We start from the raw sequence: 16,336 nt of genomic DNA on the forward strand, positions 1-16,336 counted from the left end.
ACTATGAGAATGTGTGTATATGTTCATGGCATTTCATAAGTAGTTGTTCAGTGCTTTCCAAAACTTTTGCTGGAAGTATGTACAAAATTTGTCCATTTAATTTACTTTTTGAGGGATTCGTTATTTACTGATAAAATTTCTTCCAAATATTAAGAAGAAATCTTTGTATTGTAGGTAGTAAAAAAAACTTAATGTTTTGAAGCATATAAAAATAATACTAATTCTTTTGTGAAATCCTTCAGTGTATATATTTCAAATTATTTTAACTTTATTGAAAGGTGTATGTATTATATGTATAACAATCTAAAAATAATCAAAGAAATACAAACAATTATTTCATTTAGGTTTGAAGTGCCACAAGTTTTAATCATCATTTTTTTTAATATATAGCAAACGAGCCTGCGGAACGTCCAGTAAGGGACGACTCGATTTATTTTTATATGTTATAGTAAAATTAAAAAAAGACAAATACCTTCCACAAAAACTGCATAATATACTTTAAAATCTTGTAATTGTCTAGAGGTTGCTTTTCGAGAATCAATATTTTCACCTTTCTTACTTCATAATACAAAAAACAAATTTTATTATTTCAGAAATAAATAACATAAAAAACCAATATTTATATTTAATAACCTTCATATTTGCTAACTACGTCATATAAATAATGGTTTTTTATGTTATTTATTTCTGAAATAATAAAATTTGTTTTTTTACACCTTTCAATAAAGTTAAAATAATTTGAAATATATACACTGAAGGATTTCACAAAAGAATTAGTATTATTTTTATATGCTTCAAAACATTAAGTTTTTTTTACTACCTACAATACAAAGATTTCTTCTTAATATTTGGAAGAAATTTTATCAGTAAATAACGAATCCCTCAAAAAGTAAATTAAATGGACAAATTTTGTACATACTTCCAGCAAAAGTTTTGGAAAGCACTGAACAACTACTTATGAAATGCCATGAACATATACACACATTCTCATAGTTAAATAAATCCTAGATTCAAATTGTTAAGTTTTATGTCCTACTAGAGATAATATTTATAGGTACAAGATCGTAGCTGCCTAAATAAGATGACAAGCAGCAACTTAGCTGTGGTCTTCGGGCCCAATTTACTATGGCCGCGGGGATGGAAAATGTTTCATTACAATCTATCGGACCAATAAACGCATTTACCGATTTTTTAATCACACACCAGGAATCCATATTTATAATTTAAAATGTATACGAATTGTGAGTAACCTATGAATCTGGCACATATCACAATCATTTGTTTGTTTTTTTATTTTTTTATTTATTTATTGTTACGTGACCTGGTAAACTACCGTTGTGTTCCATTGTTATTATCGGCCAGTTATGTGAAAAAATAAATAACTTTTAATAAAATTAATATGTGACGTTGAAAGACTAAAACAAATAACCCACTTATATTTAACGTCACTGTATCAAAATTAAACGTAACTCATGTAATAATGCCAGTTTAATAGAACAGTTTATAAAACTAATATCTGTATTTACATTCGCGTATGTACCTTGTAGTTTGTGTAAGTTTTAATTTGGTGGATGGCATTAAAACACTATAAGAACTAATTAAGTGTATAAAACTATATTATTCCACTCTAAGAGGAACTCCAGATTATGTGATTATTTTTGTGTTAAGAAATCGTCAACATTTGCGTCTTATTTATTACTAGTAGACTGTTTGTTCACCTATTGCTATTATTTTTCTACTATTCACATTAAAAGTCTAAGAGGCTTATTCGAAATCAGTACCTACATAATTTAAACTCCAAAAAATTCTGATAAAATATTTTAGAATACGCACATGAGTTTTATCTACATACACTTTTCGATTTGTCTATGTTCTATGACATTTTAATTACTTATAGGATTTTGAGAGATCTATACAACACAACATAAATATATTTATGGTTAATAATTAATTACAGATTCCAATACTAGTATTATGGATTATTTAAGATTTATAATTGTATCATATATAAATGTATCATAATATTAATAAATAAGTAGTGTAATCAAAGTTATGGTCTTAGGGTAATTAGGAATTCAATGTATCATAAAAATTATAACCTGAAAAATGACTAGCTTTAAATTGCAAAATAAGTAATTGTAAGTTCTGAAAAAATTATAGTTAGGATAAATATTTATTAATGACAACATGTAAATTTTAAATCTTATTGTTGGTGTTAAAATAGGTAATAGTATTTAATTTTTTTTAGTTTCTTCTTATAATTGTATAACAATTTTGATTTTTTATTACTAAAAAGACAAGTATTGTTATTGTTTTAGATCTTCATTAATCCTGTTAATATTTTTACTGTTTAACAAGAATTTATAGTTTATAATTAAATATCTAATTTACTTTCTCCTGCCCTATGTTATTATAATTTCTGTCTATTTTAATACATTTTATTAGTAAATGTTGCTTCTATTTAACCGCCAAACATAATGTTTAAAAGAAAAAATGCTATTTTTTGTCACTAAAGTTAGGATACATCACATTTTGTAAGTTTTTATTATGTATGACTGATTCATTATCTCAAAATGTATTGGATAATATAATAATATTTCAACTACAGAATCTCATTTTTGTTACATTCCGTTGCAACTTTTCTACTTTTGTATTTTATGAAAAGAGAAAGTATTATGTGAATCTGTCATAATTAATGCAATCATAAAAGTATGTCTACTCATTTTAAGTCATGTTTTGATATAAAATAAGTTTCTCTGAATACTAAAATAATTGTTATTTCTTATCATAGTATATTGTAATCGAAATGTTTTTATTTTTTATACCAAACTTGTTAATAATACAACAGTCATATAACGTATGTACAATAAGTAATGTAATGATTTTATCCGTGTTTGTGTAATTTTTTAAATATGGTAAGTTTGTCAAATCATGAATAAATATTGAACGTAAGCAGATCTATTTATTTCTAAATATACAAGTATCTTAACAGTTATGGATTTAATGTCGCTTTTGCGAATTCGCTCTGATAAACTTCCGATAGTTTTCGAAGACAGTATTAAATTGCTAAGTAAGCACAACGTGATTCTCAAGGGTCCTTTCCGTTTTTGTTAAATACAAAGAGTAGAAGGTCAAACGCGTTGGAATAAAAATGAATACATTAAACCTGCAAATGAGTCTCCATAAAATACATCCCAGCATCCAGTATAGCGTGTACCCCTCGAATCGCCTACCAATGCACGTACACTTACCCACATTTATTATATGCAATCTCGATCCTGACTCACAACCAGGATCTCATTGGGTAGCTATTCATATCAACCACGAAAAAGTTGGAGAATATTTTGATTCATTTGGACGTAAGCCTATTAGAGTAATAGCGGATTTTTTAAGAAGAAATTGTCGGGTATGGAGCTATAATACAGCTAGCATTCAGGACATCTATTCTGCCTTTTGTGGGGAGTATTGTGTAGTATATTTGTACTACAAGTTCTGGGGTTTCAGCTTGGAAGATTACCTCAGAAATTTTTCGTATGACTCGCCAAGAAATGACATGACACTAGTAAAGTTGTATTGTAACATAATGCAAATAAACACATAAAACACGGAAATCATATTTTTAATGTTCAGTAAATCCTTTTCCCATCTGTCCTGGTGCATTTGCAGGTAAATGCGTATGCGTAATGGTAATTTGCTAATTATGGATACGAAACTGACTCGGTGATTAGTAAATGAGGATTTGGACGAGACGTTACATTCTTATTATGAGGTGATTAGTAAATCGATTAATTTGCAACGTATAACAAAACCTAACTTCGAAACAGAGAGAAATATCGCTTCGGGAGTGAGTGCTATCGACTCAGCACGGTCTGTTTAGTGGGGAAAGAGACCAAACTTTTTTTTTTTTTTTTTTTTTTTTTTAGGCGGGGACTGCCGCTGAGCCAGAAACACACGGGGGGTTAGGTTGACTGAGGCAGCGAGTGAGGCAGTCCCCGGCACGGGGGGTTAGGTTGACTGAGGCAGCGAGTGAGGCAGAACCCGTGAATCCCTACTACTAATAGGTAAAAACGAGAAAAATACTGTTTCCCAAATATCTCACTCGTACGGTGAAGGAATCCGCACATGGTCGATGGCGTATGTAGAGGGCTGATCACCTACTTGCCTGTTAGAAAAAACAAATGATCACGAAATAGAAATCTAAGGCCCGGACTTCCCAAATCAAAGCCTATATATTCTATATAGTCTATATATTCTGCTCACTGTCAACTTTGATAAAGCGCTGATCAATCAAAACATGATGTGGCGATTAAATTTAATATTCGTTTTTTTTTATATCTAATTACTTACCAAAGTATATTAATACACTTCACTTAAGTTTGATTATTTATTTTTATTTAGTTAGCCAATAGCTTTTATAAACACAAAACCAAATGTGTAATAATTAACATAGTCCACGAACGTCCTACCCTATATATGAGTGTGTCTTTGAATGTTGATTATTATTATAGTTATATATATTAGTATTATATTTATCTAAAACATTGTTGTGTCGCTTTTGTAGGAGGCAATTGTATTATTAATGTCAAATTGTAAAAAAAATACTGGGCACAAATTCAACGTCCGGGAAAAGCCGGGAAAACTGTAGTAAGTCTTGTTTTCAGTATAGGGGCAGAAAATTTAATCAATATGTACCTATAATTTTATATATATTTCTCGAAGTGACGCAACAAGCACTTTCGGTAGCTATTAAATGATTATAGATAAGATCATTAAATGTAAATAATTAATATGTTGAGTATGCGACTTCAGTAATTAATTATATCTGCATCAAATTTGTTGGGCGGCCACGTCTGCAAAAACCGGGTAGCTCCTACTCATAAGTTTATGTCGCGACACATTCCGTTGTCCTCTGCTCGATTCCAACTTATACAGGGTAGTAAGAATTATTATATTATATTATTGCTGCATGATAATATTCAATTTCACACAGAAAAACCATTCTATTAATAAATTAATCATATGGTATGATTCTGGAAGCAACAAAGACTTTTTAAAGCTATTTCAAGAGAATTAAAGGTTTTCTTAGAACCAGGCTGATCGGATAATTGAAAAAGCGATTTCTCAACATGAAACTCCACAATGTGGAAATACAATAGCTAAGTAATTATTCTTATAAATATTATATTGCCCGTGAAAAAAGCTAGTAGTAATATGTTGGGAACACCCTCTACACCGTTATGCTCAGTGGCGCCGTCCTTAAATTCCCTGGCGGGCGCGATGCCGCGATAGGAAACCTATATGTATTATGTATAACAAATGGGAGACATCCAAAATAAAACGAACGGGATCCTTTATATTCGGCCCTGAATCTTTGGTCCTGCTAGGGTTGTCAAGCTTTACAATATAAAGTTTAGTTCCCGATGTCTGTGTGCGTTATTTGTATGAGTACGCCTTTTCAAGTAATTCTATAAAAATATTATATTGTTTACATAAATAGACGGTTTGAATGCATCAGTTGTCGGTGTTCCTATGCCCGACATATCAGAAGCGTTGTATTATTTCGATAAAAGAGATTAGTACACGGAATAATATCGTCTGTATAGGTATACTAACACAGTTAAATAATTCGATAAAATTGCCAAATTATAAACAACTTAAAACGGGTAAAAATCCTAAAAGATAAATTTGACTTGATTTATTTCAAGTAGACAATGATATGATCATACAGTTACAAATAATATGAAGGCTGTTATGTATTTGTTGCCATCGTGATTTATAATTCAAACGTGACAGCCCTACCATACTCCAGTCTCCACGTGGATAAATTCTCGACATTTCATCGTTGCAAGAACAAGCCGCCATCTTTTTTTCTCGTTTGCGAGTCGACGTTACTGATTTTTGGATATCGGTGATAGATTTTCACTTTTGATCGAAATATATTATATGTTAGGCATTTATTTACATTTATTAAATGCTTTGATACATTATTTAACATTAGTCCTTATTGAATAATCTTACAGAAATTGCATTTTAATATTTCGACACTCAAAAGTGTCATTAAAATTTTATGTCGAATTGTAATTGCAAGTAATGTAGAAATTCGTAATAATAATATATAAATTCGTAGTAAAAATAAATAACAATGACGCAACGCCTGTCAACCTTTCAGATATTTTCTAAAAAAGTTTCTCACTATAAAACCTTCGAAAATCGATGTCAATAAAAAAGTTATTACTCAAAAGTAGTTCAATTTACCAATTTCAGTCCCTTCACGTACGCTCGCTACTTGCATATGTATCATTTGGTTAATTATTTACTTTCCAATTAACTGTGCTTGGTTAATTAGATACTACGTGCGGCGATTTGAGACAATTTGTACTTCTTAATTGTTTTTAAATCTAAAGAGATTTGAGTAGAAATTGACACATTATTCTCATATTATTATTATATTACAACAATAGTAAAATAAGTTAAAGCTTGGAAGAACTTTTGAACACTTAGAGAAGTCATGAAAGAAAAGAAAAGAACACAGGCTTGGTTATTAAAATGAAGGCTTTCAATTGTTGTGTACCAACACTGATCCCGAATTTGGGCGTCCACTGTTCAAGTTCAGCATACAAACCTACAATGTGTCAAAGATAGAAAGATAAAATAATATTTAAAAAGAGCTTCAAAATAAATAGTTCCTGCCAATATCGCTAGAATTCCATTGGTAGTCGAGATTCTTGTTTGGTAGTTACGAAAGTTTTCTCCGAGAAATCTTGATTTTCTTTCAATGCTTGAAACCGATTCCCCTGAATATGTATGTCTATCTTTTCTCATCTGTCTGCAAAGAGATTACCATCGCGAATAAATTGAAATGCAAGTAGATACTGTTACCAGGATACGAATTACCTTGTTATCCAAATAATTGGTACGTCTAGAATATTCATAAATCACTCGACTAGTACTCGAGGCGAAAATCCTAAATGGTATCTCAGTAATGAAACGGGTTGAATTTGAATAATTATTCATTCGTTATCGTGATCTACCTCGCGTCGAAGTGACGTCGACATGACATCGACAACGTGTTTGCGTCGAATCGTCTAATAAACACCGGGCCTGTGGATCAAAGGATGCGGCCATTTTTTTGACAATTGACAATTATTGATGACTGTGACAAATTTAGTTTTGTTTAATCCTGTATTTAACTTTGTAGGTATATTAATTTCTTGTTCTTTATTGCTAACGTAATTTTTGAAAGGTTTTTGAACTTTAAATTGGCTTTTAAAGTATAGTAAGTAAGTATATGTTAATGTTGTTTTACTTGACCATTTCAAAATAAATTAAAGATTTCTTATTGAAATTACTAAGGTTTTTTATAAGTTTTAAATGCTCAATGTTTTAAAATTAGATCATAGAAGCATAACAGTAGATACAATTGATGATAGAAGGCTTAACAAGCGGCCCACCCGGCGGTGGCGCCAGTAACCTTACTTATCTGTATCGGACAGTAAGAGGTGTGGAGTATTGCGTATTGTTATAAAGTCCGTACTATTCGATGTCATATATTCTGTAGGTGATACATTGACATTGAATTTGTGTCTTTGGCTTATGTTTTACTGTGAGTAATTTTTACCGGTAGAAAAGTCGCATGTATCATATATTTACATGCAGATATATAATTATTGTATTTTTATTTAAAGGTGTAATGTCTGAAATGTCCTAAGACTTAATTTAGCGTATTAACTAAAAATCAACTCCATAGTTTTCCCCGTTCGTAGCGTAGGGCTACTGTCAAGCGGCCGCAGTGGGCTGCCCTTCGATAAGGGAGACGAGATGACATCGCTTTTTGTTAATCGTTATTTATAGCTTTTTTTGTCTTACAAACCGCCTTTTGTTTCATTTACTTTTTCAAAGGTTGCATAGGTGCGCTGTTATAATTTTAGTTTATTAGTTTCTTCTAAAAAAGGTCATTTACATGATTAAAGTTTTTTACGTTCCATTTTGACTAAATTGTATCAGCAATAATGACAATAAAAAGTGTTGTTACCTAAGTATTTCTAGTCTCTAACATTGTCGTTTTGTTTTTTATTTCATTATCTTAATAAATATTTGTCTCATAAGTATCTTAATTTAGAGCTCACAAGAATAAACTAACAATAAAAATGACACAAGTTGTGCGCACTAAAAATGTAAGCAATTTCATGCAGTCTATGACAAGCTATTTGGTGTTTATTGGAGACATAATGTCGGCAACATCGCATGTCAGTGTTACCACTTCACATACATGCCCTTGTTTAGTGTTAACATGAGAAAATTATATCGGAATAGTAACGGGAAGGCAATTTATTGCTTTGTCAGTTTCGCTATGAAAACTCGATTGTTTAACCTTTTTTAAAATTCGAATAATTCAATTTTAGAAATATGGTCGAAAAAAAATGATTTCAATTATAAAAAATATGAATTTTGTTTTGAATTGACTATTAAACTAAAATATAATGGAATCATCCCGCGTACTCAATAAGGATTTATATCTCCCTAGAAATTGGCAATATGTCTGTGGAAAAGTCCAGGTACACGGTCCTTTTACATATTTTTTACTCCTTACTTAAGTATTGCGTAATTATATTATTTATAAACCATGTTTATATTATTTACGTGTGTGGTAGCGTATTAATCTTAAATCTTCATTGTTCATCAGACTGGATGTGCCATTATACGCTTGTTAAAAATTTATTTCATCAAATAACTAAAACGACTATAAAGACATTGCATCATAAAAATCGTTTATAACTTTTGCGTTACTGATTTCTTATAAAGCAAAAATCATTACAGAAATCGTTCAATTAATATAAAAAAGACAAAGAAGAGTTCAGTGGTTACATACAATTTTATCAATAAATATTAGGCCGGAGCAGAGTACATGTTCGTTGATAATATATTCGTCAACTCAATTTGACGAAGTCATAGTGGAAGGTATAAGAAAACAATAAAAACAAATAAAGACTGTAGAATAATACAAACACAAAAAGATATTGAGGGCGTAATCAATTAATAAAATTAATACCTATTTGTATTGTATTGCTTTTTATTTATTGATTAATTTCATAGAGTAATGCTATACATTTGAAAACTATTTCTTTTGATTTGTAGTAATCTTACAAGAGCTGACTTGTAAAAACGCATCAAATGCATATGAAAATATTGCTTTAACTTGTTTTGCACCAAACGTAACAAATCCAAGATAAAAAATTAAAATCAATGGTCGAAAATTAGATATCAACAAAATTTATAAATAAGACCCTATCAAAAATTTATCATAGATTGATAATAACGACTAAATCTTTGAACGTCTTTGCTCTGTCTGCAATATAAAGAAATATGGTTAATATTAAATTGGTAGTATAAACTATTTAAATTGGTTGTAGTTAACTCTTTATAAAGGGCGAAGTAAAGTTCTGTTACTCTCAATCACATCCCTCTTTTATAACCGTTTATTAAAGTTTACAATTGTTCTTGGACTCACAATACTATACACAGCGCAAAAAGGGAGGGTAATTATATCCATAAAATAAGGATAGCCTTATATTATAGAATTATATTTAGTACAGGTAAAGAATAGGTAAAACAAACACTGTTGCTACAATCTGTTAGCTCAGGGCTTTAAATTTCTGTATCTTTTTTGTGATCATTTGTTTGCAGGTGACATGCCAAAGCAACCGCCTATAGGAATTAGGCTGCAAATCATAACTGTTAGTGCATATAAGTGTTAGATCTTGAGCACAGTTCTTTAAACACTAGCAATTGAAATTTAAGTTATGTAAGATTATCAATCTTATTATATTAGATTATAACTGTTTGTTAGCATAAATAAGGGCATTAGAACAGTGTTGCAAGCGTGTGATCCCTGCCTCGTGCGATGACGGAGAAAATCATCAGGAAACCGACATGTCGGACACAACAAACACACTAATGAAGTAACGGACGCAATCTCAGATACATTTAGCGCCACTGGATTATTATTATTTAACTGTTTATTAGCTTAAATAGATTACAGTAGAATTAAAGTTAAAACACTGATGTGCTGACGATTTATTGTTTGAGACAATTTATATCAAGTAATAAACGCCTACAGATGCCGTATCGAGAAACTCTAAGTCCATGCGCCCACTGCTCACGACATTAATATATTGCTCCATTTTGTTATAACATAAACCCTAATAACATCTCAGACTCAGATGCAGAGATGCACTTAATAACCCCATAGATGGACAATTTTTTCCAAATTCAAACCTTTGGACAAAGGTACATTTCTGAAAATTTCGTGAAGAAATCATATATTACTTCCTAGATTTATTAAAAACATAGAGGCATGTTCACTGTATAGTGCAATATGTGCAAACGAAAGTTAATTTATTTGAACCCGTGATCTTCGGTTGAAAATACAAAATAGAAGGCAGGTTTATAATAGTCGATATTAGTTACCATGGTTACCAGTTTTTAGTCCATCTTTTATAAGTTCAGCAAACCAGCTTTGACACTTGATAAACAATTGCGTGACATTTGCCGTATCAATATGTAGGTAATTTCCTAATTTATACGACAAATTATTTTTTGCTAGTCAGTAATAAACTTTTATGAATTGAACCTTTCAGCTAAGGAAAACGGTGTAATAAAATTAACACAAAATTACAGTAATTACTTAAACGATATTTATGTATTACTAATCATCGATTCGTTTCACTAAGGTGCCAAACGCGATAACTCTGTATTCTAGTTTTTTCTGTATAATTAATACAAACAAGATAAGAACTGCAAGGTGTCACGGTATTAACCACGGATGGACGTATCATAAGCGGACGCGGATTCCTATAATAAACGCGTAATGATAATCTGTGGCTATTGAACTTTGACATACTAAAGTTATATCATGTCTCGGCTCTCTACAACTAAATTATACTAATACAAACTTTTTATAGGGCTGAATGAATTATTATTTGTTTTTGTTGTTTTTTTACTTATTAGGGTTGCCTGGATCACTTATTAGCGATAAGGTTACTTGTTTTCATTATAATCTGACGAAGTTTAAATAAATACCTCTTATTTATGTATGACTATTAAGGTCAATTGATTAGAAATATGGCGGTCATTTTTAGTTCTTTTTAATCTTGGAGGTATCTGTATAGTTATTTAGGTACCTAGTAACAGTATAGAATCATTCAACAATTATCAGCCTCAATATGTCGATTACTTTATACTCATTAAAACGTTTGTGCCAAGAAAAAGTTTAAACTTTCACAAAAAAATAAAAAAATAATCACAAAAAAACCGCTCATGCTATCGCTGTGTCATTAGCGTTTATGTTAACTAGTGAGCATCTAACACGTAGACTGATTCGCGTGAAAGACCTCGTCGATCTGCGCCCAGATGCACTAAGTGTTAATCAGATGCTAAACGTTTAACGTCTTGCAAAAAAATAAATAATACGTTGATGATATTATTTCTAAATGTCAATTGGTTGTAGGCGTTTTCGTATTATTTTTAGAAATTAGTACCTACAATTTAACAAACAAAAACTATTTGTTGTTTATTTAAATATTTCAAATGTTAAGCGAGATAATCTGTGAAACTGCATCTGTATTCTTTAAATCAAAGGTTATGAAATTGGGCGTTAAAGCCGTTGGTGAAAGCGGGTCATTTGATGGAAGCCACAGGAATGCGTCACTGCGTGTGCAGATGCTCTCATCCCCTCGCCACCCCCTTCTTTGTGACTCCATATTCCAAATACAAGCACTAATTTGCACATGTAGCAACACAGATTTACGCCTTAACGTTAGATACATGCAGCCTGTTATTGTTTGCATTTTTATTGTCTAATAACGAATTACTCTATCGATAATCCTATATTTAGATTTTTTATGTGTGCAAGTAAAATCTTTATTTATTTTAATCAAAAGTATTTTTAGTTTAGTTTATTATATACAACGATAACTTGGATGTAAAGAATGTATAATAAATGTTATCCAACATCCGATTTCTATTTAAAAAAATTGTTAATCAATTTTATAGATTCACAATAGGAACTTTATTTTCCAATTTGTAATATCAGTACATTGTCTGCTTCTTATTAAATATAATTGTATTTAATCTGTATGTTATGTTTTAGAAATTATTTTTTATGAAACGAGGAATTGTAAAGCCAAATAAAATACAACGTACCTATATGCTTAATAGGGTTTTTACATGACAATTTTAGTACGAAACTTATGGCTAATCGTTGAAACTGAGGCGGTGCTCACAATTTGCATAATTCCGCTTAGTACGTTACCTTGACATTTGTCAAAACAAACCTATTTAGATAGGTTAAGCATTTAAAGCGTGACTCAGTAACAAACTCAAAGAATGTCACCTTATGAGAACCCTAGGGCACTTATGCAGTCTATTGTACGAACAGCGAACTCAGCTATTCAATCATTATAGTCGAAAATTAACCTTAGTACATTTAGATAAGGTTGAAACTCTGATTACATCGAATCCAGTTGAATAAAACTCAGGTCAAAATTATTATAGGTGAGTTAAAATCGATAGTGTTTTATAACGCGGGGAATTTAAATTTAGAATGCATTTTGAAATAAGAATAGTAATCGCTTTTTATAATATTCACGAAATGATTTAAATATATCTACGTTTTTTTACCAAAACGGGTTGCGTTTCTACTTAGAAGTAATTAGGGCTAACGTGTTAACTATTATAAGTAGAACTCTGATTGACGCCTTGTCTCGAAACAAGATACCCAGCTAAACTTGACACCTCTTGGCGTAACCAACTCATAGAACCGCCAGTTCACCTTGTTATGACACAAAATATTTACTGAATCGACAGGGCTGCTTATACTAAAGACGGCTTCACTCACAAGTAATAATAAATAACTGTAAATTTTTTTCTTCAAGTTATTTTATATAAAATAAAAAAGTTATTAATAAATAATTCTTAGCTTAATGAGAGAACATAATCCTTAAATCTAATGACGAATCCGTATGTATCTTTTGTGTTTGTATCAACATAGATTATTCCATAAAAAAGTGAATTTTATTAAACTTAATCAACATTATCTCAAGAAAATACTATTTCATCTACATGAGGCTAATTAATTAAAAAATAATTTAATTTAGTGCCCTTTGGAGTCTTTTAAAAATTGTATAAATAAATCGGCGTAATTTATTTGCATAAACTGTAACAAATTATTTGATAACCCTATCGTAGTTAGCAGGGCTAATGTGTCAGAGCTCAAGTTAAACTGGTAGCCTGTTGTATTGTGTTACTTGACGTGTGGTTGCAGTTTTTGCAACGGCACAGTATTTCAATATACCTACACTTTCGCTGACACAAGTCTAATTACTTAAGAAAACAAGAAATTAATCCTGCTTCTCATTTCGGTATCACCGAGGATGGATGTTCACTTTGATAAAAAAATAATTTGTGTAAAAATTTCGTGGTTTTGAATTTGTTTATTATTATTTGAAATGTTTAAATTATTTTGAATATCCTTTTTGTGATTACCAAGGTGGAAGTGCGCAACCCCTGCCCCCAAATAAAGGGCTTTGTGGGACCCGTAGGTACTAAAATCTCTGCCATACACTGGGTGTACCCACAAGGTCGTGTTAGGCAACGGGATCGCTCTCGAATTCTAACGTCTCCTGCAGCATAAATGTTATCGTCATAATGTTCAGTGAATTACATAGAGGTAGGAGATCTGCATATCTTCTCCAATGTTACATCTTAACCCTAGGATACAATCAAAGAGCTACATCTCTTGTTCTGCTGTCTCCTTCTATACTATATACATTACTTCCTAGAAGGTTAAATTAAATACCTACTGTATAGTACGTAAAACAGTCGAACAAAGTTTGAGTTTTAAATTTTATTTTAATGTAAAATACAATAAAGTATTAAAGGCAATTTTTCACGTCTAAAATCGAAAATCTGTTAATAAAAAATATTACTCTCTTTGATTACTCCAGACATAGATAATAAATAAAAAAAATAAGACATAATTTTCTTAGATACAAAACATAACACGCCTTAATCGTTTATTACCTTAACTGAACGAAATATATACAGCACTTCACATCTCAATCCAAAATTGTTTTCAAATTATTTCACGTACGTAATTTATCGGTTGTTAATAAATTATTAAGGCACCTACAACATTCCCTGACAATCATATAAATCCTAGGGAATCCTATTTTATGTCTCTCCATATCAAGGTTTAAGTATCGTATTTATTTAAACAGAAATTATCTTACGAACAAGGAAAAGTTGGTTATGCTTTCCGCAGACAAGGTAAGAACCACGTCAAGCAATTTGTATCGGATAGTTGTATTGAGTTTTATCTGTGGTCAGGTAAAGATTTGACTATCAGCTTGATAAACTATTTATAGTTTTAGAAGTTTCATATATAACCATAAAGTCAAAGTCAAAGTCAAATCGTTTATTTGCCAGAATAGTCTTACAATTAGTTACATAAATTACAAAAATACATAGCTTAGTGGTAAAAGCAAACACATATAAAGTAGTGAGATGGATTCCCAACAACTTGGATTTAGAGCTATTAAACATTAGAATGTACAGTTAAGTTATAAAAATCGACATAGTTGCTATAATATTCAGTGATTAAAACGTAATTTTGCATTAGCCTTAAACTGGCAATCAAAAATTTATATACATCTTGATACTGATACAAATGAATGAGGAGCGGTTAGCGGTAGGATATACAAAGCGAGGGAAGGTAGGCCTTGTCGTACGTACCAAATGCAGAAAGTACCAAAGAAGGCACAAGTTAAAAGTTCCCATGACTGACAAGCATGCGTAGACCTGAAAGTAGATGAAGCAAGAGAGTTGTCAGAACCGTAGCAAGTGAAGGTGATATAAATGAATAAAATTAAAAATTATTTCTTCTCTCCTCAACTCAAAAAGATGTCTCAATTTCATAGAGATGCAATTCAAACTAAAGTCCCTAATTTACGGTGACTCTAACTATTCCGTATTCCAAACATCGTTCTGGTTGGCACAACATATATCAGCTGGTCGGCAAATGCTGCCTTCATCACGTAATCGGTATAAATCAGTGCTCTAATGATCGTTAAACCGTGCTCACACTGACCATTAGGTACAAACACTGGACGAGCGACAACGACAATTAAATTTAGTTATGAAATTTACCATAGACTAAAATGGGGTTTATTACCTATCTGTAACCCTAATGGATTTTAAAAAGGTTTGAATTCAGAATCAAAATAAGAGTCCGATGCTATTTGTGAAATTGTATTTCCAGACAAATGTTTCCACAAATGAAGTTTCGAGTATCCGGATTGGATGCGAAAGCAAAATATATTTTATTACTGGACATCGTTGCCGCAGACGACTACCGATATAAGTTTCACAACAGGTAGAACATCATACATCGCCAGTTCGCCTGCCTTTTGATAGCCGATCTATTTTCTAAGCATGGACCTCACACTGCACTTTGAGATTGGTGTTCGATTTTTGAAATTGAATCGATCACTGTAATAATGTTCTATTACCTAAACCAACCATTTAGCTTGTGATTCCACCCACACTGCACTAGTTCCCACAATTGATGCCATCTTAATTATAGCTAAACAATTTGTATACTTTAAAAAGGGCAACGACATTACGACTCGAATCAACGATTAAGGATTCACAGCGCATCCATTGGGCAATAACATTAAAATAACTTTGTCTCAAAGACCGCAGTAAAAAACGGCCAACGCCAAAGGTGAGAAATATGTACAACAGGATTTTAGAATTAGAATTTTCTAGAAAACAATAAACAACAAAATTCAAACAGCGTTTACTATTGAAACATGAACATGTTTTGATTCACTATATCTTGTCCGCTTACGCCACAGTATCCGATCAACGAATCCGATAGTTTAATTCGATAACATGATTCGATAAGGTGATCTTTACGTCCGACTTGCTTCAATACGATCTGCCGACGGGTCAGCCAGATGTGACTGATAACAATGTTCGTTAATTAATACGATTCGAGAATTTTTTAATTTCCACTATGACTCATGTCGCCGACAAAAGAAAACTAGCGCCACTTTAATTAATTAAACAATTTGTTTAAAATTCGTTTTAGTGAATAATTATTCAGTATCATTAGATTTATCTCATCAAAAATAGGCGCTTAATTTATTAAGATTTATTAAAACTGCATTTGTTTACAAATGCAGTTATTAATAAGAAAAATAGAGACGATACAGTTTCTGATATATGATTTAATTAACAAATTTATTAAAGGATAAAGATGAGTCAAACGGTTATG

At 31.2% G+C, this 16,336-nt stretch overlaps 1 protein-coding gene across 7 annotated transcripts in view; it reads left to right on the plus strand.

The window, feature by feature from the left end:
* LOC110993331 (optomotor-blind protein) overlaps positions 1–16,336 on the plus strand; it is an 80,274-nt gene that overhangs the window by 16,277 nt on the left and 47,661 nt on the right. For 5 of the 7 annotated variants that reach the window (XM_045634654.1, XM_045634655.1, XM_022259544.2 and 2 more), the window contains exon 2: positions 15,317–15,430. The exons of the other annotated variants lie outside the window; for them this stretch is intronic. In XM_045634654.1, coding sequence (XP_045490610.1) covers positions 15,317–15,430 — 114 coding nt within the window. The remainder of the gene's footprint in view (positions 1–15,316; positions 15,431–16,336) is intronic. 7 annotated transcript variants of the gene reach the window in all.

The sequence above is a fragment of the Pieris rapae genome, chromosome 3, assembly GCF_905147795.1.
Source record: "Pieris rapae chromosome 3, ilPieRapa1.1, whole genome shotgun sequence".
NCBI classification, from domain to species: domain Eukaryota; kingdom Metazoa; phylum Arthropoda; class Insecta; order Lepidoptera; family Pieridae; genus Pieris; species Pieris rapae.